The sequence below is a fragment of the Somniosus microcephalus genome, chromosome 14 (assembly GCF_052327205.1).
Source record: "Somniosus microcephalus isolate GS21.2 chromosome 14, FLI_Smic_1.0, whole genome shotgun sequence".
NCBI lineage: Eukaryota > Metazoa > Chordata > Chondrichthyes > Squaliformes > Somniosidae > Somniosus > Somniosus microcephalus.
This window is the reverse complement of record NC_141000.1, coordinates 123,478,024-123,497,458: the sequence shown is the minus strand read 5'-3', so window position 1 is coordinate 123,497,458 and position 19,435 is coordinate 123,478,024. Positions and strand designations below refer to the sequence as shown.

General features: G+C 46.0%; 1 protein-coding gene across 1 annotated transcript in view; it reads left to right on the top strand.

The window, feature by feature from the left end:
- Positions 1-19,435, top strand: part of LOC147107891 (ubiquitin carboxyl-terminal hydrolase 25-like) — a 179,380-nt gene that overhangs the window by 30,960 nt on the left and 128,985 nt on the right. Inside the window, 2 exon segments of the mRNA XM_086007271.1 lie at positions 6,144-6,285; positions 12,013-12,136. Coding sequence (XP_085863397.1) covers positions 6,144-6,285; positions 12,013-12,136 — 266 coding nt within the window.

The following is a 19,435-nucleotide window of genomic DNA, read 5'->3' as shown; positions in this document are numbered from 1 at the left end:
TGCTTCGAGCTCAGGCCCGGGTTGTCATTTGTCCTCCCCTTGCAAAATTAAAACAGGAAAAGGGAGTTGTTGCTAAGTTATGATGTTGCATTTGGCCATAACTGAAATTAATGCCGAGGTTCTTGTGTGGGATGCGAACCATTGTAATAAGAGTAATGGCTGCCTGCCAATGACAAGTCAGTACATTTGGTTGTATGCAGAATATCATATTCAGCTACAGATGGGCTACATGCCAGTCAAAGGTCACAGCATTTTAGATGAGCATATAGTTGCTAAGATACTGATCACTCCAGCAGTGTTGTCACCAGGTTTATTTAGCTTGTTGGTACCAATATACCAGCTGAAAAAACTGCATTTAATCCAATCCACTTTAATGCATCAATGCAATCCTTGTGTAATACTCTTCATTTATCACCTCCACAGTGCTTGAGTCAACTTACCATTACCACAGCTTGAATTTATATTGCGCTGTTAATGCTCACTATCATCAGTGACGGACCTGTAACCAGCAGTACTTCACCCCTAGTGTAGCCCAGTGCAAGGCGTCACGGGATCTTTTAAATGTCCAGCTTCATCGTTGGAGCAACCACATGGGGCTTCGATATCGTAGAATATACAGCACAGAGGGAGACCATTCGCCCCATTGTGCCTGTGCCAGCTTTTTGGTACAGCAATCCAATTAGTCCCACACCCCTGCTCTTTCCCCATAGCCCTGTAATTTTTTCCCCTTCAAGTATTTATCCAATTCTCTTTTGGGACACCCTGAAGTCGTGAAAGGCGCTATATAAATGCAAATCTGTCTGTCTTTTTTTTGAAGGTTACTATTGAATCTGCTTCCACCACCCTTTCAGGCAGTGCATTCCAGATCGCAACAACAGTAATAAAAATGTTTCCTCATGCTGCCCCGGGTTCTTTTAACGTCTTATTCAAAAAGATGGACCCTCTAACAATGCAGCATTCCCTCAGCACTGTATTGAGGTGCTAGCCGAGATTATGTGCTCAAGTCCTGGAGTGGGGTTCGAACCTGCAACTTTCTGACTCGGGTGAGAGTGCTTCCAAGTGAGCCAAGCTGACACGTGAAGTCTAGATTTTAGCCGTGTGAAAGGGAAGCGGATGAGCAATCTGTTGCCTTTGTTGTGAGCCAGTAACAGAATGAGATTGGCAGAGATTTCATAATCTCTGAACAGAAAAAGAAGGCTTATGACAAAGGCCAGGAGCAAGATTCAGTTTATAACCAGGACGATTATGGAAAGTACAGGAGGTAATTGAAAAAGTTAATACGGGTGGCAAAGAGAGGTTACGAGAAAAGATTAGCAGGCAACATTAAAATTGAACCTTAAAACATTTTATAAACATATAAAGTGTAAACAGTTAGCTGGGGAAAAAGTTGGGCCCGGTGGCATAGTGGTTAGCACTGTTGCCTCACAGCGCCAGGGACCCGGGTTCAAATCTGGCCTCGGGCGACTGTCTGTGTGGAGTTTGCACATTCTCCCTGTGTCTGCGTGGGTTTCCTCCGGGTGCTCCGGTTTCCTCCCACAGTCCAAAGATGTGCAGGTTAGGTTGATTTGGCTATGATAAATTGACCCTTAGTGTTAGGGGATTAAATACATGGGGTTACAGGGATATGGTGGGATATGTGTCGGTGCAGGCTCGATGGGCCGAAATGGCCTCTATCTGCACTGTAGATTCTGTGATTCTGTGATATTAAGAACCCAAAGGAAAATCTTCCAAGTAGAGACGGAGGACATGACTAAAGTATTAAATGAGTACTTTTCTTCACACAGGAAGTGGATGAGGGGAATGTTACACTAAAAGAGGAGAGGGAAGTTATGGACAGGATAATAGAGAAGACATACTAAAAAGATTAGCATTACTGAAAGTTGGTGAGTCACCTGGTCCGGATGGAATGCATCCTAGGTTACTGAAAGAAGCAACGGTAGAAATAGCGGAGGCATTGGTCACAATCTTTCAATCCTCATTGGATACACGAGTAGTGTCGGAGGACCGGAGGGTTGCTAATGTTAAACCACTGTTCCAGAAAGGGGAGAGAGATAAACCAGGAAACTACAGACCAGTCAGCCTAACAGCGATGGTGGGGAAGTTATTGGAAACCATTATCAGGAACAGGCATGGGTTAATCAAGGAGAGCCAGCATGGATTTGTTAAAGGTAAATCGTGTCTGACTAACTTGACTGAATTCTTTGATGAGGTAATGGAGAAGGTTGATCAAGTAGATGTTGTACATATGGATTTTCGGAAGGCATTCGACAAAGTGCTACACAGGAGGCTTATTAATAAAGTGGTGGTATGGATATAAAATTGGCTCAATGACGGGAAGCAAAGAGTGGTGGTGGATGGATGTTTTTCAGACTGGGAGGTGGTTTGCAGTGGTCAGTTTTGGGTCCATTACTCTTTGCAATTTTTATGAACGACCTAGACTCGGGTACAGGGAGCAGCATTATAAAGTGTGCAGATGATACAAAACTTGGCAAAGTAGTAGATCACGATGAGGATAGTTATAGATGTCAGGATGACATAGACAGGATGGTGAAATGAGCAGAAGCACGGCAGGTGGATTTCAGTGTGGAGAAGTGTGAAGTGATGCACTTTGGGAGGACTAACCTGGAAAGACAGTACAGGAAACTCTCATTTAAACGGCACCTAAATATCCAGAATTCTCTATTAACCAGCAAAATTCATACTCCGAAAACAACACCTCAATAACCGGCAATGTTGCCGAGTCCGAGTCTCCCGCGGTGGCCGAGTTAGTCAGTGGGGGTAGTTCTCCAAACTGCCACTACTCGGCTTCTTGGCGCTGTCGGAAGTCCGAACACCTCAATAACAGGAGTCTGACTCTCCCGCGTTGCCGGTAGTCTCTTCCGATCCGCCATTTTTCTGTGTGTCTCTCCATCTTTATCATGAATTATCTCCCCCATCTTGCATTATGGAAATATGTTTGTTAAAAATAGCTTCGGTAGATAACCCTCCGCTCCTATTTCGTGTGTCTAATTCTGTTAGATTCAGGAGATGGTTCTGTGATAGTGGATTGGTGGTTAGGATCAGATCAGCCATGATCTTATTGAATGGCGGAGCAGGCTCGAGGGGCCGATTGGCCTACTCCTGCTCCTATTTCTTATGTTCTTATCCGGAATTTTTAATCAACCGGCACCATCCCGGTCCCGTCGGTGTGGGATACCAAAGAATTTCCTGTATATGATTTTGAAATGTGTAGATGAGCAGAGAGACCTTGGTGTTCATATACACAATCCTTAAAGGCAGCGAGGCAAGTTGAGGAATAGAATATAAAAGCAAAGAGATGCTAGAAATTGATAAATCACTGGTTAGGCCTCAGCTGGAGTATTGTGGACAATTCTGGGCCCCACGCTTCAGGAAAGATGTAAAGGTATTAGAAAGGGTGCAGAGGAGGTTTACCAGGATGTTACCAGGGGTGAGGGACTTCAGTTATGTGGAGAGATAGAGAAGGTTACAAGGTGACCTGATCGAGGTTTTCAGGTAAGGACGGCAGATTTCCTTCTCTAAAGGACATTAGTGAACCAGATAGGTTTTTACGACAGTTCCGGTAGTGTCACCATTACTGATGGTAGCTTTTTTTTTGTTCCAGATTTATTTACTAACTGAATTTAAATTCCCCAGCTGCCGTGGTGGGATTTGAACTCATGTCACCTCATCTTCCGATTAGGCACTCTGCAGCCTTCTGGACTCAATATCGAGTTCAACAATTTCAGATCATAACCTCGGTCCCCATTACATATTTTTTCTTGGAATTTTTCCACTCCTTTCCCCCCCCCCCCCCCCCATTCCTTTTGTTTCTCTCTCACACCTGGCAGCTATCTCTTGCCCTGCCAGTACACTTTACACCTAATCTCAGCCTGTTACCATCTCGTCTAGCTCTTTTGTTTCTTTCACTTCTTTTGTCCGATCGCAGCCCTGCCTTCGATCTAATTTCTTTTCTTTCCAGTTTTGAAGAAGGGTTCGACCCGAGACATCAACTCAAATTTCTCTCCACGGATGTTGCCTGACCTGCTGAGTTTTTCCAGCATTTTCTGTTGTTACTCCGGATCATTAGTCCAGGCCTCTGGATTACTAGTCCAGTAACAGAACCACTATGCTACCATAACCGATAGTGAACAAGTATTCCCTCTGGGTCAGTAACTTAGAGGTCATCGATTCAAAATCGTTGGAAAAAGATTTCGCGGAGAGATAAGAATGTTTTTCCACTGGGAGTTGTGGGGATCGGGAACGCTCGACCTGAACAGGTGGTGGAAGCTGATTCCATCAATAATGTTAAAGGGAGTCGGACGGGTTCCTGAGGACGAGGAGCTCGCAGGGTTCGGGACAATAACAGGGGGAGTGGGACTGAGCGTGACTGCTCTTTCAAAGAGCCGGCACAGGCACGACGGGCCGAATGGTCTCCCTCTGTGCTGTTAGGTTTCTATGATTCTCTGATTTATTCAGTTTAATGTAGGGGAAAGGAAGATAAAGAGCACCAAAATCTGCAGTGTATTGTGTCGTGGATATGTGCTGTTTCTCTAAAATGCTGTGAAATATGATCTTTCAGTTTGAGTGGTAAAATGCAACTGTGGGAGTTTCGGCCCCTTTGAAATTATTTTCCAGTTTTCTTCACTAAATTATGTTTTTAGTCATTCTCTGGCAAGGCCGGCATTTATTGCCCATCCCTAGTTGCCCTGAGAAGGTGGTGGTGGGCCTACTTGAACCGCTGCAGTCCGTGTGGCTTTCAATCTTTGCAGCGGTTTGATACAACTGTGGCTAGCGAGGCCACTTTAGAGAAGTTAAGAGCCGACCACATTGGTGTGGGATTGGAGTCACATGTAGGCTGGACGGCAGATTTCCTTCCCTAATTCACGAAGCAGTTGGGTTTTTACGACAATCCGACAGCTTCATGGTCACTTTTGCTGATACCAGCTTTTGATTTTCAGATTTTATTTAAAACTCGATTTAAGTGATCTGTGCTAATTTAAAAAAGGCAACATATGACTAAGCCTGTGTTTTTGTTATTAAGAATGGTGTGTAGTTTGGCGTTTATTACAAGGAAGTAACGCACCTTGGAGTTCAGATAGTATGGACCCTGTTCATGAGGAAATTGAAACAGCAACAACAGTTACTTTGGAATAGTTGAGTCTGGAGGGTGATGAGGGTTTTAGTAGCATACGGGCTGAGGTGATGCGGGCGATGTTACAGAAGTGGAAGTAGGTGGTCTCTACGATGGAGAGACCCTTCTGGGGTTGGAAGTTCAGATCGGGGTCAAACGTTACGAACAGTCTGATCCAGCCTGAGACAGTAGCTGGGATAGGGGCCGGAACCAGTGGCAATGGTATATTTGTTTTACTCATTCACGGGATGTGAGTGCCACTGGCAAGACCAGCATTTATTGCCCATCCCTAATTGCCCTTGAGAAGGTGGTGGTGAGCTGCCTTCTTGACAACTGAGTGGCTTGTTAGGCAGAGGGCAGTTAAGAGTCAACTACTTTGCTGTTGGTCTGGTGTCACATCTAGGCCAGACCGGGTAAGGATGGCAGATTTCCTTCCCTAAAGGACTTTAGTGAACCAGATGGGTTTTTACGACAATTCGACAGATACATGGTTAGCATTACTGATACTAGCTTTTTATTCAGATTTATTTAACTGAATTTAAATTCCCCAGCTGCCGTGATGGGACTTGACCTCTTGTCTCCGGATCATTAGTCCAGGACTGGATTACTAGTCCAGTAACAGTATAGAGTAGGTGGCGGAGGCAAAAGGTGATGACTTTGATCTTCCCAGTATTTAACTGGAGGAAATTGCAGCTGACCCAAGGCTGGATGTCGGGACAAGCAGTCTGCCAGCAGCGACGCAGTCGATAAATGGCGGAGAGGTAGAGCTGGATGGCGTCAGTGTATGCGTGAATGCTGACCCCATTCCTGCGGATGATATTGCCTAGGGGGCAGCAAGTAGGTGAGCAGGAGGAGGAGGCCAAGGGGCAGGTGCTGCCCTCTGTGGCACTTGTTCCAGCCTCTTTCCAGCCTGCCTTCCTCCACGGACTCGCTTTGGCGGTGAGTGTCCTGTGTTCTTGTTCAAAGTCCGGAGCTTTGTCTGCTGTTAACTTACCTCTTGTGCTTTCTGCAGGCGAGTAATGGGGATCTTGCAGAAGCTGTGGCTTTCCTGACTGAGAAGAATGCCAAAGCACCACAACAGGAAGAAGCCTACTATCACACAGGGCAAACCGGCAACGATCGGTACATCAGTGTGGGAAGCCAGGCTGACACAAGTAAGTGGCGCACTGGACGAAGGCTTGTTATGGAAGACAAGCCTTAACAACAAAGCTGTCACAGGGATGGATAAAGAACTTTTTTTGCCTCATAATTTTGAAGAGTTGCCGAGCGTGCACTTCTCCTTTACACTAACCTCAGTACAGGTGACAGGTTGCTGCAGCATTCGCGTCATTTGAACTGCCGTTTTGTTCCAGTTGTCTCGCACGATCCAGCGCCATAACGTTTGGTAGTGACAATAAAAGTAATAATGAGCAAACGAATCCTAGTGTTGCTTTTTAGATATTTTCAGTTTAAAATTTGAAAACTTTGGTCAATTTTTGTTAGGCAAAGGTATTCACCTAAAGGTTAGAGCCAGGCTTTTCAGGAGTGAAATTAGGAAATACTTCGACATGCAAAGGGTGGTAGAAGTTTGGAACTCTCTTCCGCAAATGCCAATTGATGCTAGGTCAATTGTTAATTTTAAATCTGAGATTGATAGATTTTTGTTAACCAAAGGTATTAAAGGAAATGGGGCACAGGTCACAGATCAGCCATGATCTCATTGAATGGTGGAACAGGCTCGAGGGGCTGAATGGCCTACTCCTGTTCCTATATTTCCTTGGGTTTGCAGCTGACCAATAAGTGTACTGTAAACGGCTCCACAGCATGCTTCTAATTGAATGGAATGCCTTGACCCATTGAACAGTTCCAAACATTTTAAATGATCTCCAAGGCAGGTCCCCGTACAAGGTCAGTGGCAACGTAACAAACTTCAGGTCTATCCTAGATAACTTTCTTGGGTTAACGTGACTGGTCTCTCCTGAGAGTAGATCCCACATCTCTTACGACATAAGTTTATTTTCACTACACGATACCTAGACGCGCAATAGTGTGACCTGGGCAGCAGGAGCTGTAATCTTGAAACACCTTTGATACATGCACAGGAGACTGTAATCATCCGCACGTGACCTAGTGTGTGCTTCAGTTTTCCGAAAGATGGATCTGACGCGCACACTGCTAAGATGCGATCAATGTAAAATCAGGATGCTGGTTTATTTTATAAATTGTACGTGGCTGAACAGAATAGTCATTCCAGACTCCTTCTGTAATGAGTTCCGTTACAAAACAACAAAGTGTGATACGCTGTCATTATTAGTGGTCTAAGTACTTTATATTTAATTTTTGATTTTCTCTAGCTGAAATCTGACTTTTTTTTATTCATTCCTGGGATGTGGGCGTCGCTGGCAAGGCCAGCATTTATTGCTCATCCCTAATTGCTCTTGAGAAGGTGGTGGTGAGCCGCCTTCTTGAACCGCTGCAGTCCGTGTGGTGAAGGTGCTCCCACAGTGCTGTTAGGGAGGGAGTTCCAGGATGTTGACCCAGCGACGATGAAGGATCGGCGATATACTTCCAAATCAGGATGGTGTGTGACTTGGAGGGGAATTTGGAGGTGGTGGTGTTCCCATGTGCCCGCTGCCCTCGTCCTTCTAGGTGGTAGAGGTCGCGGGTTTGGGATAATATCTTAATTTCCATCCTGGCCCTGGTCAGACTCTCGCAGTGGGTGACGCACTCTTCCGCTGTCACTGTTGGACAGGAAATTGAGGACTTGACCGTTGACTCCTTCGCTGTCCTGGGTTTGTACAGTAGAGATGCCAATTAAAAGAGCGACGAGCCCCTTCTCCCGGAAGCTAACCTTGCTGTTATCAAAGTGAACAGGGCTCACTCAGCACAGTGAGCCTGGATAGTGTGCGGGAAGGTTTTAAGCCTCATTGTTTGATCAGAAGACACGCCACATTCCAAAGACTGGTCTGGTTGGTTTGGCTGAATGTACACCTACTTTCCATTCCCCCCACCCCCCACCCTGAAAAACAGTGAATATTAAACCTATTGTAAATTACATTTAGCTTAAAGGTATACATTTTAATGCCCTCCTGAACTAAGCTAGGTCTTTGTGTTGTCCTGAGGTATTATCAGCCAGTCCGGGATGTGTAGTCTTGACAGCCTGCAGAAACAGCTCGCAGCAACCAATTTTAATTGTGTGTGCGTTCTGACTAGCATGAAAGAATCCCATATATAATTCATCTTTGACACAAATGCTTCATTTTTATCGCCCTTGTGCTCGCTGACCTACACTGGCTCCTAGTCAGAAAATGACCCGAATTTATAATTCTCATCCTCATGTTCCAGTCGCTCCGTGGCCTCACCCCTCCCTATCTCTAACCTCCTCCAGCCCTACAACCCTCCCTATCTCTGTAACCTCCTCCAGCCCTACAACCCTCTGAGGTCTCTGCGATCCTCCAATTCTGGCCTCTTGCGCAACCCCATCGATTTCCATCGCTCCACCATTAGTGACCGTGCCTTCAGCTGCCTGGGCCCCAAGCTCTGGTATTCCCTCCCTAAACCTCTCCGCCCCTCTCTCCTCCTTTAAAACACTCCTTAAAACCTACCCCTCTGACCAAGCATTTGGTCACCTGTTTCCTAATATCCCTTTATGTGGTTAGGTATCAAATAGGTTTGATTACGCTCCTTGGGACGTTTTACTAAGAAAGAAAGACTTGCATTTATATTGCACCTTACACGACCACTGGACGTCTCAAAGCGCTTTACATCCAATGAAGTACTTTTGAAGTGGAGTCACTGTTGTAATGTAGGAAACGTGGCAGCCAATTGTGCACAGCAAGGCCCCACAAACAACAATGTGATAATGACCAGATAATCTGTTTTTGTTGTGTTGATTGAGGGATAAATGCTGGCCAGGACACCGGGGATAACTCCCCTGCTCCTCTTCGAAATAGTGGCCATGGGATCTTTTACGTCCACCTGAGAGAGCAGACGAGGCCTCGGTTTAACGTCTCATCCGAAAGATGGCACCTCTGACAGTGCAAGGCGCCATATAAATGCAAATTGTTGTTATTACATTATGACAACATGACCTTTCTGATCCAAAGCAAAATCTCCTTTTCGCAGAGTCAAAGCATGCCTCTTCCACTTGACTGCTCCCATGGGACTATGCGCAGGCAAGAATCTACCTGCGGGCAAATTGGTTTTGGTTCAACACTGCTCTGTTTGTTGCGTTGAAGATGTTTGAGGCAGGGGTCATGCGGGTATTTGTTAGTGAATTAAAGTTTTGTGCTGTGACTTCTGTCACTTGCACAGTACCCTGTTGAAGGAGGCCAAGAAGTCTTTGCTCGTGCCACATAAGGTGCAGTAATGGCAAGACACTAATCCACATATTATTCAGTGACTGGCTACCTGAGATCATTGCCCTAATTCAACACCACAGTTCATCCTACTCTCAAATATCAGCTTGTGTACTATAATATGCTTATTGTTTACCCAGTGTACAGTATTGTACATGTGCAAGAAACTTGTAATGATCCATACTGCACCAAATGTGGGCTCACGGGCAGTTTCTACATATATCCTATTCTAAGAACTGGAGCTGAATGAATTCTCTGCTTCTTTCCACTGTGTAACCCGCAAGTGGACTCAGTTCTCTGCCTCTACTTAGTGTGTGTGCATCACGTAGAGGTGATTGGGGTCTGATGCGAGTGAATTGTCACCTTTGGCCGACCCTGCATTGTAAACTGTCCTGTCCATTGATTTAGATTTTTTGGGGGGGGAAGTGAGAGGGGGTGTTCCCACAATTTCCTCTCCCTCTATCCCTATCCTCTTCTCTCTTGAGGGTCTGTTGCTGGAGTACAGTTCTGTGAGCACTCGCAGCCCTCCCAACAACTCAAGTGGCCTGGCCATTATTTGTGTACAAGCCCAAGAAAACGAGTGTTAGCTGAAGAATGGACTATTCTATTACCACAGGGAAGCCCAATCCTGTTCACAAACACTCATTTTGCAGCAGGAGTTACTGAAGCCGGAAATGGGAACCCTGGCTGATTTTTTTTCCTTCCCTGGCCCATCGTTACGAAGGCCAATTATAGCCCTACTGCTGACCGCCAGAGATAAGCTACATCAGTACAGATCGGGAATTGAAACTGGGACTTTCCAGTCTGCATGGCTGAACACGACATTGCATTGTGTCTGTATTCTTGCCTTCCACCTGCTGTTCTCTTTCGTAGAATCATATAGCACAGAAGAAGACCACTCGCCCAATGTTCCCTGCAAGCTGCGCTTTGTTCTGCATGGCCTGTGACGTAAGAAAACTACTAGGCACTTGGTCTAAGCGTTTAACAAAGCTTTAATCAACTGTTTTACAACATGGAGGTCTAGTTGTGTCCTTCACTAGTTCCTGTTAAGAATGTCCTGCGCAAGCTGGGCCCGTGCCCGAGTATTTATACTCTCCCTGGACAGCGCCACCCGCAGGCCGCTCAGTATTATTTCGTAAGTCTTTCTTTCATGAATGACTGATTCATGTCAGCCTGTTTCTTTTAATGTGTGGTTCCTTTAAATTTCTGTGCATTCGTGGTATTTACAATATAAAAGCCAGTAAGCGGTCTGCGTGGGATCTTTCAGATTATCCCGCGGACACATGCACCTTAGCGGGAACATTTCACTCGGCCTGTGCCTGTCCGGCTCTCTTATCCAATTCCCTTTTGAAAGCCACGATTGAATCTGCCTCCACCACCCTTTCAGACAGTGCATTCCAGATCATTACAACTTGCTGTGTAAAAAAAAATAAAAAAATAAAAAAATAAAATTCTCCTCATCGCTCCCCGGTTTTACTTTGCCAATTTCCTCTTTTTTTGTGTTTGGTCCTATACAAGAAGCTTCTCATTCCCAGCTGTTCCGCTTCTGATAAAAATTCCCACCCGAAGTGTTAACTTGTCTGACTAAACTGCAGGACATTTGATGCACTCCTCGATCAAGAGGTTCTGAGATTGTCGTCTCTGAGAGTGACATTCACTTGTTGCCACAGAAGTGCCAGGCAAAGATTATCTCCAGCAAGCGAGAGTCTAACCACCGCCCCTTGACATTCAACGGCATTACCATCGCCGAATCCACCACCATCAACATCCTGGGGGTCACCATTGACCAGAAACTTAACTGGATCAGGCACATAAATACTGTGGCAACAAGAGCAGGTCAGAGGCTAGGTATTGTGCAGCGAGTGTCTCATCTCCTGACTCCCCAAAGCCTTTCCACCATCTACAAGGCACAAGTGAGGAGTGTGATGGAATACTCTCCACTTGCCTGGATGAGTGCAGCTCCAACAACACTCAAGAAGCTCGACACCATCGAGAATTCAGAAGAAACTTCTTTACCCAGAGAGTGGTGAGAATGTGGAACTCGCTACCACAGGGAGTAGTTGAGACAAATAGTATATATGCATTTAAGCATATGAGGGAGAAGGAACTAGAAGGTTATGCTGATAGGATTAGATGAGGAAAGACGGGAGGAGACTCGAGTGGAGTATAAACGCCGGCATGGACTGGTTGGGCCGTATATCCTACGTAATCCAATGTAATCATATATGATGGTGCAAGGCAAAAGGAGATGGTAACAGGACAAGAAAAGATGGGTCTAGAGGAAGTGCAAATGGGAATAACAGAATCATCAGCAATAGGTAGAAATCTGAAATTAATATCTGATTGAATTGCTAGATGTTTTTCTTCCTAATATAAACATTTCACCAACCCAGTGTTTACACTTTACTGAAATCCTTGTAGCTGCACAGATAGCTGTTGTAATTTTACCTGTATTAACAGTACTGACTGGCCCTCAGTCATCTCCGGAATAACTCTTTCCCCCCCCCCACCCACCCCCAAATATAAATGTGTTTGTGCTTACAGATGTTATTGACCTTACTGGAGATGACAAAGATGACCTTCAGAGAGCAATCGCCCTGAGTTTGGAGGAATCCAACCGAGCTTTCAGGGAGACTGGTATAACTGACGAGGAGCAAGCCATCAGTAGGTGAGGGGTCAGGAGAGGATCCTATCAAACCGAGGTTTTTAAAACACTTCTTTTCTTGAGGGATGTTGGTGCTGGGGATGGAGTACTTTCCGTTTCAGACACCCCACCTGCCGAATGGGAACGGTTGCGCGGGAGGCAACGTTCCCTTTAACGTGGCCGCTCAGCTCTCTGGACCTCCCGTGCAGCCGGCTTTTTAATGGGGAAAAACTGCGCATGCTCGGTATTTTGAATGGGCCGCGCACCCAAAAAGAATTAACGGGAACGTCGATGGGAGGGGCTAAAATCAGGCGCCATTTTCTCTTCGCTGACCTTCAAGTCGCCCGAGGCTCCCGCTACATGCAGGCTGTGGCCTAATTGAAATGTAAAGGTCGCAGCCTGACGACATCGCTTTAATTACAACTCATGGGGGGAGGCCTGACCGAGAACCTCGGTGTGAGCCAGCAGAGTGGCCAGAAAAGGCCACAATCCATTTCATTTTTTTTTACTCTTCAGGAGGATATCTTGGTGGGGCGTCGGGAGGAGCAGGAATGATCTTTCGGGCCCCAGAAGGAATCCTCGGGTCTCTCCTACCTTCCCTATCCCTCCCCACACTGGCATATGTTTGGGAAGTACCCCTCTCCCACCCCCCTGCCCCGCCCCAGCACTTGCCTTATGCTGGGAATCGTTCCCTTGCGCCCTGGCAGCAGACGGCCCTCGCCCCGATTCCCGCCCTTGCCTGGGAATATTAAAATGAGGCCCGGTGTTTAAAATCGGCTGTGTCTCGCTTCCTTCCTGGCTTCCGGGCCCTCCACGCACTGGTCCGCTCCCCGAGTTAAAATCAACCCCCTATGTCAGAATCTAGCACTTCCAGGTCAGATGCATAATGGTTTAAAAACAAAGGCAAGCACCCTCCAGTCTTGTCCAACAATGTGCCTCAGCCTCAACCTCAGAAGAGTGCCCCCCACGACGCTAGTATAACATTTGTTTCCATACACCCCTCTACATCAGAAGCCCGTGTGGTCAGCTTTGTGCTGTGGTTCTGCTGTGTGCTGGATCACGACTGTGCCAACTCCCCCCCCCCCCCCCCCCCCCCCCCCCCAGTACAGGGCCTTGACACCAGCAGACAGAAAGGACTTTCACCCAGTCAGTCTGGGCTGTATTTGAGCCTGTGTTCTCGAGGTCGAAAGTCAGTGTGAGACCTGCTGCACAGCATGTTCCCTCTCTCCCCTCCCCCAATGCTGAGTTGAAAGGTGTTTACGGAGCAGTACTGTGCCTTTTATTACATTGCTAAATGTTGTGAGGCTGGTTGGCTATTAGTTGAAGGTGTGTGATTGCAGCGTATGCTCTGGGGCTCAGGCCCATTGGTGCTGCAACAAGTGCATTGAAATATTTATTAAAGAAATGCTTGTAGCAATGATTTTTTTGCTAGCTAAAATTGCGCTTCATTTACAGTCAGGTCGGACCTCCATCAGAATGCGATTGAGGAGGGGGACTGTGAATATTTCCTAGCTCTGTGCCTAAGCCATACTCTGACCTCCCAGTGAATTATGATCTGAGATAAGCATCCCTTAAAGTTTCTCCCCTCTTCCTCTGAAGTGGCCGACTCCCTGTTGGGGTACGGCTCCACAGCTTCCAGCCGCCTTCTGCTACTTTGCCAGAGTGACCGTTCCTCACGTGAAGCTGAGACAGTTGAGTGTTGACAGGCCAAACACAGCCCCGTCCTCACCTCAACATTCACATGTACGTTTTTCCAGCTGGTTATTGGACTTCAGTCAAGAACCAGATCTGGCTTTCTAAATGCCAGACATCAGGGGTCTGGATTTGCTGATGCAAGTATCATCTCCGAGTAGTCAGTGTTCACATGCAGTGCATCCCTGATGTCTTTGCAAATAAGTGGTACACTCTGGAAGTTGACCATGATCGTACAACCTTTTGACCATGTTGGCCTGCTTGCTGATGACTATCTGCTGGATCGCTAGCAAAAAGTGGCAGAGGGCTGTGGAGGATTTTACCGATTCCCTTCAGCAGTGAGCTATCTACTGTAAAATTCTGACAGGACTGGACAGACTAGATGCAGGAAGGATGTTCCCGATGGTCGGGGAGTCCAGAATCAGGGGTCACAGTCTAAGGATAAGGGGTAGGTCATTTAGGACAGAGATGAGGAGGAATTTCTTCACCCAGAGAGTGGTGAACCTGTGGAATTCTCTACCACACAAGGCAGTTGAGGCCAATTCATTAAATATATTCAAGAAAGAGTTGGATATATTTCTTAAGGCTAAAGGGATCAAGGGGTATGGGGAGAAAGCAGGGACCGGGTACTGAATTTGGATGATCAGCCATGATCGCTTTGAATGGCGGAGCAGGCTCGAGGGGCCGAATGGCCTACTCCTGCTCCTATCTTCTATGTTTCTTATGTACCCCCCCCCCCCCCACACCCGCCTTCTTTAAAAAAGGAGAGTCTCGCCATCAAGACGGCTTTAATTTAAAAAAAAAACCAAAGAAGTACTTGCATGAATGCACAAGGGAAGCCTCATGAAGACTTGATGGGCCGAATAGCCTCTTTCTGTGCTGTACTATTCTATGATTTGAAGAGCCTTTTCAGTCAGAAGGTTGTGGGTTCAAGTCCTACTCCAGAGACTTGAGCACAAAAGCCAGGCTCACATACCTGAGGGAGCGCTGCGCTGTCTTTCAGACGAGACGTTAAAACCAAAGTCCCATCTGCCCTCTTGGGTAGATGTAAAAGATTCTACTGTAGTATTTTGAAGCAACGGAGTTTTCCCTGCTGTCCTGGCCAATATTTATCTCTCAACTAACACAAAAGCTTGGTGAAAGAGGTAGGTTTCAAGGAGTGTCTTAAAGGAGGAAAGAGGCGGAGAGGATTAGGGAGGGAATTTCGGAACTTATGGCCCAGGCAGCTGAAGGCACGGCTGCCAATGGTGGATCGACTAAAATCGGGGATGCACAAGAGGCCAGAATTAGAGGAGCGCAGATGTCTCCAAGGGTTGTAAGGCTGGGGGAGATCGGGCTCAAATACAGGGGAATTTTGATATATTGAGAAACCAAGTCCCACAGTACAGGACGCTGACTAATCTGATAGAGTAAGAGAGAGTCGTAAGTAAATTGGGACGTACCGATCAGGTGAAGCCAAAGTCGGCTTTTAAAAATCTGAAGATCGCACAAGGAAGTTTTCCACAGGATCCTGGAATGAGTTGGAGTAGAGGTAGTGTGATGAGCCTTAGAGAGGGTGCTCCTGGGCAGCACTCATCATAGTAGTGTTGACAGACAATCGAGGTTAAATAGAGACAATAGAGGTTAGGATAGAAAGATGTTGGAATACTAATAACTCACAAAGAAAGCATTTTCTTGTATGTTTAAGTTACGTATATTGCGATTCCCATAATTGGGCTCACAAATGTGATCTTTGTCAAATGGAAACAGAAAATGTTGGAAATGTGGTCTGATCATCTGAAAGAAAGAAAATAAAGAGAGACATTTTTAAAGCGTCTTTCACAACCCCATGATGTCCCAAAGCCCTTTACAGCCAATGAATTACTTTTTGAAGTGTAGTCACTGTTGTAATGTAGGAAATGCGGCAGCCAATTTGCGCATTGCAATGTGATAATGACCAGATAATCTGTTTTAGTGATGTTGGTTGAGGGATAAATATTGGCCCCAGGACACCGGGGAAGAACTCCCCTGCTCTTTGAAAAAGTGCCTTGGGATCTTTTACGTACACCGAAGAGGGCAGACCGGGCCCCGGTTTAACGTCTCATTGAAATATGGCACCTCTGACAGTGCAGCTCTCCCTCAGTGGGAGTGTCGGCCTGGATTTTGTGCTCAAGTCCTTGGAGTGGGACTTGAGCCCTCGACCTTCTGACTCGGAGGCGGAAGTGCTACCCGCCTAAAAAAGAAAGGAAGATAGGTTAGCTTCACTGGCACTGCTGGAGGTAAGTGCTAAGGAAAGAAACGTGGTAGTCAGAATGTGTTTTGGCAAATCAAGAGTCAAAAAGAAGAAGGGATGGGGAGAACTGTGATAAACAGGATGAATGCCAGACAAAAATCATGACTCAAGGAATAGTTCATATCCTGATCTGCTGTAACTGGAAGAAGAATAGTCACAAATCAAATAGGTCTACGAAAGCACTTGGGGCAACTGATGCAGTGGGTGTTCCACCTCTGCAGCCTGGGTTCACCTCCAGACTGATGGGGTGACAGTTTCTTCTGTGTACTGTTTGCAGGGTCTATTTGAAAGGATTTTTAGACAATCTCAGTCCAGTGAGTAGGAGCCCACAGCGAAAATGGCACCTGGTTCTGCACGGAATTACAGACCTCCGTCAGGGAGGCAGCTGTGTGATAGCATTTCCGAGGTTGGAGCCGTCGGGTGATGGACATTGCTCAGGAAGAGCAGAGGGGGGGACTTGATGTCAACAGTGGGTGCCAGCAGTGGAAAGCATGCCACTTCCTGCGAGCTGGCATTCCTTGACTTTGTGTGCAACAAATATTTTAAACTTTAATAAAGACCTCTATAATTTTTAAATCTTCCACAGTTTGGTGCTTCAATACACTTTTTGCTTCCTTCCATGGAAGTTCGTCTTTTATATTTACTGGTGACATTCACATTTTAGTGAACGGTAGCGTAGTGGTTCTGTTACTGGACTAGTAACCCAGAGGCCTGGACTAATGATCCGGAGACGTGAGTTCAAATCCCACCACGCTGGCTGGGGAATTTAAATTCAGTTAATTGAATAAATCTGGATTAAAAAAGCTAGTATCAGTAATGGTGACCAGGATTGTTTTAAAAACCCATCTGGTTCACTAATGTCCTTTAGGGAAGGAAATCTGCCGTCCTTACCCGGTGTGGCCTGTGACTCCAGACCCTCAGCAATGTGGTGAACCCTTAACTACCCCTCTGAAATGGCCGAGCGAGACTCTCAGTTGTACCAAACTGCTATGACACACCATATGGACTGCTGCAGTTCAAGAAGGTGGATCACCACCACCTTCTCAAGGGCAGTTAGGGATGGGCAATAACTGCCGGCCTTGCCAGCGACGTCCACATCCCATGAATGAGTTAAAAAAACCATTGTGCTTATTTATTGAGTTGGTATCAATATGCCGTGGGGGACAAACTGCACTCAAACCAAAATACCCCTTGCGGGAAACTCTTATACTCACTTCAAATTGCTCTCGCTCCCGCCGCTACCACTGACAGACCTGGAACCACCGACACTTTATTGTAGTATTGTGCAGTCCAATACACGCTCACTCCAGACATCATAAGATTGATCCCTGGGATGAGTGGGTTGTCCTATGAGGAGAGATTGAATAGATTGGGCCTAAACTCTTTGGAGTTTAGAAGAACGAGAGTTGATCTTGTTGAAACATATAAGATTCTGAGGGGTATTGACAGGGTAGATGCTGAGAGGTTGTTTCCCCTGGCTGGAGAGTCTAGAACCAGGGGTCAGTCTCAGGATAAGGGGTCGGCCATTTAAGACTGAGATGAGGAGAAATTTCTTCACTCGGAGGATTGTGAATCTTTGGAATTCTCTACCCCAAAGGGCTGTGGATGCTGAGTTGTTGAGTATATTCAAAGCTGAGATCGATAGAGTTTTGGACTCTAGGGGAATCAAGGGATATGGGGATCGGGTGGGAAAGTGGAGTAGAGGTCGAAGATCAGCCATGACCTTATTGAATGGCGGAGCAGGCTCAAAGCCATCTCCTGCTCCTAATTCTTAGTTCTTATGTTTTATTGAATACAAGTGATAAAGTAGCCATGTAAAAATTTGAAACAGCATCCATTTTGCTTTATTGAGATCAAGGTTCTATGTTCCTATGTATATTGTTAACTTCATGGTCAGCCTCAGGAACCACTTTTACACAGAGCCATTGATTAAAAAAAAGCAAACAAGATCCATTGTTATGCTAAACTTTTATAAATCACTGGTTAGGCCTCAGCTGGAGTATTGTGTCCAATTCTGGGCATCACACTTTAGGAAGGATGCCAAGGCCTTGGAGAGGGTGCAGAGGAGATTTACTTGTGGCTAACAAGGGAAATTAGGGATAACATAAAATCCAAAGAGAGGACATATAAATTGGCCAAAAAAAGCCGCAAACCTGAGGATTGGGAGCAGTTTAGGATTCAGCAAAGGAGGACCAAGGGATTAATTAAGAGGGGGAAAATAGATTATGAAAGTAAGCTGGCAGGGAACATAAAAACTGACTGTGAAGAGAAAAAGATTGGTGAAGTCAAGCGTAGGTCCCTTACAGTCAGAATCAGGGGAATTTATAATGGGGAACAAAGAAATGGTAGACCAATTAAATACATATTTTGGTTCTGTCTTCACAAAGGAGGACACAAATAACCTCCCAGAGATGTCGGGGAACATAGGGACTAATGAGAGGGAGGAACTGAAAGAAATCAGTATTTGTAAGGAAATGGCGTTGGGGAAGTTGACTGGATTGAAGGCCGATAAATCCCCAGGGCCTGATAATCTACATCCTAGGGTACTTAAGGAAGTGGCCCTGGAGATAGATGCATTGCTGGCCATCTTCCAGAACTCGATAGACTCTGGAACAGTACCCATGGATTGGAGGGTAGCTAATGTTACCCCACTATTCAAAAAAGGTGGTAGAGAAAAAGCAGGGAATTATAGACCGGTAAGCCTGACATCGGTGGTGGGGAAAATGCTAGAGTCCATTATAAAAGATGTAATAGCAGAGCACTTGGAAAGCAGTGACAGGATCGGACAAAGTCAACATGGATTTACAAAAGGTAAATCATGCTTGACTAATCTACTGGAATTTTTTGAGGATGTAACTGGTAAAATAGATAAGGGAGAACCAGTGGATGTGGTGCATTTGGACTTTCAGAAGGCTTTCGATAAGGTCCCGCATAAGAGATTAGCGTGCAAAATTAAGGCACATGGGACTGGGGGCAAGGTATTGACTTGGATAGAGAACTGGTTGGCAGATAGAAAGCAAAGAGTTGGAATAAATGGGTCGTTTTCCGAGTGGCAGGCAGTGACTAGTGGGGTACCGCAGGGATCGGTCCTTGGACCCCAGCTGTTCACGATATATATAAATGATCTGGACAAGGGAACTAGATGTAATATCTCCAAATTTGCAGACGACACAAAGCTGGGTGGGCGGGTGTGCTGTGAGGAGGATGTCGAGAAACTCCAGGATGATTTGGACATGTTGGGTGATTGGGCAGAAACATGGCAGATGCAATATAACGTGGATAAATGTGAGGTTATCCACTTTGGTGGCAAAAACAGGAAGGCAGATTATTCTCTAAATGGCAATCGATTGGGAGAAGGG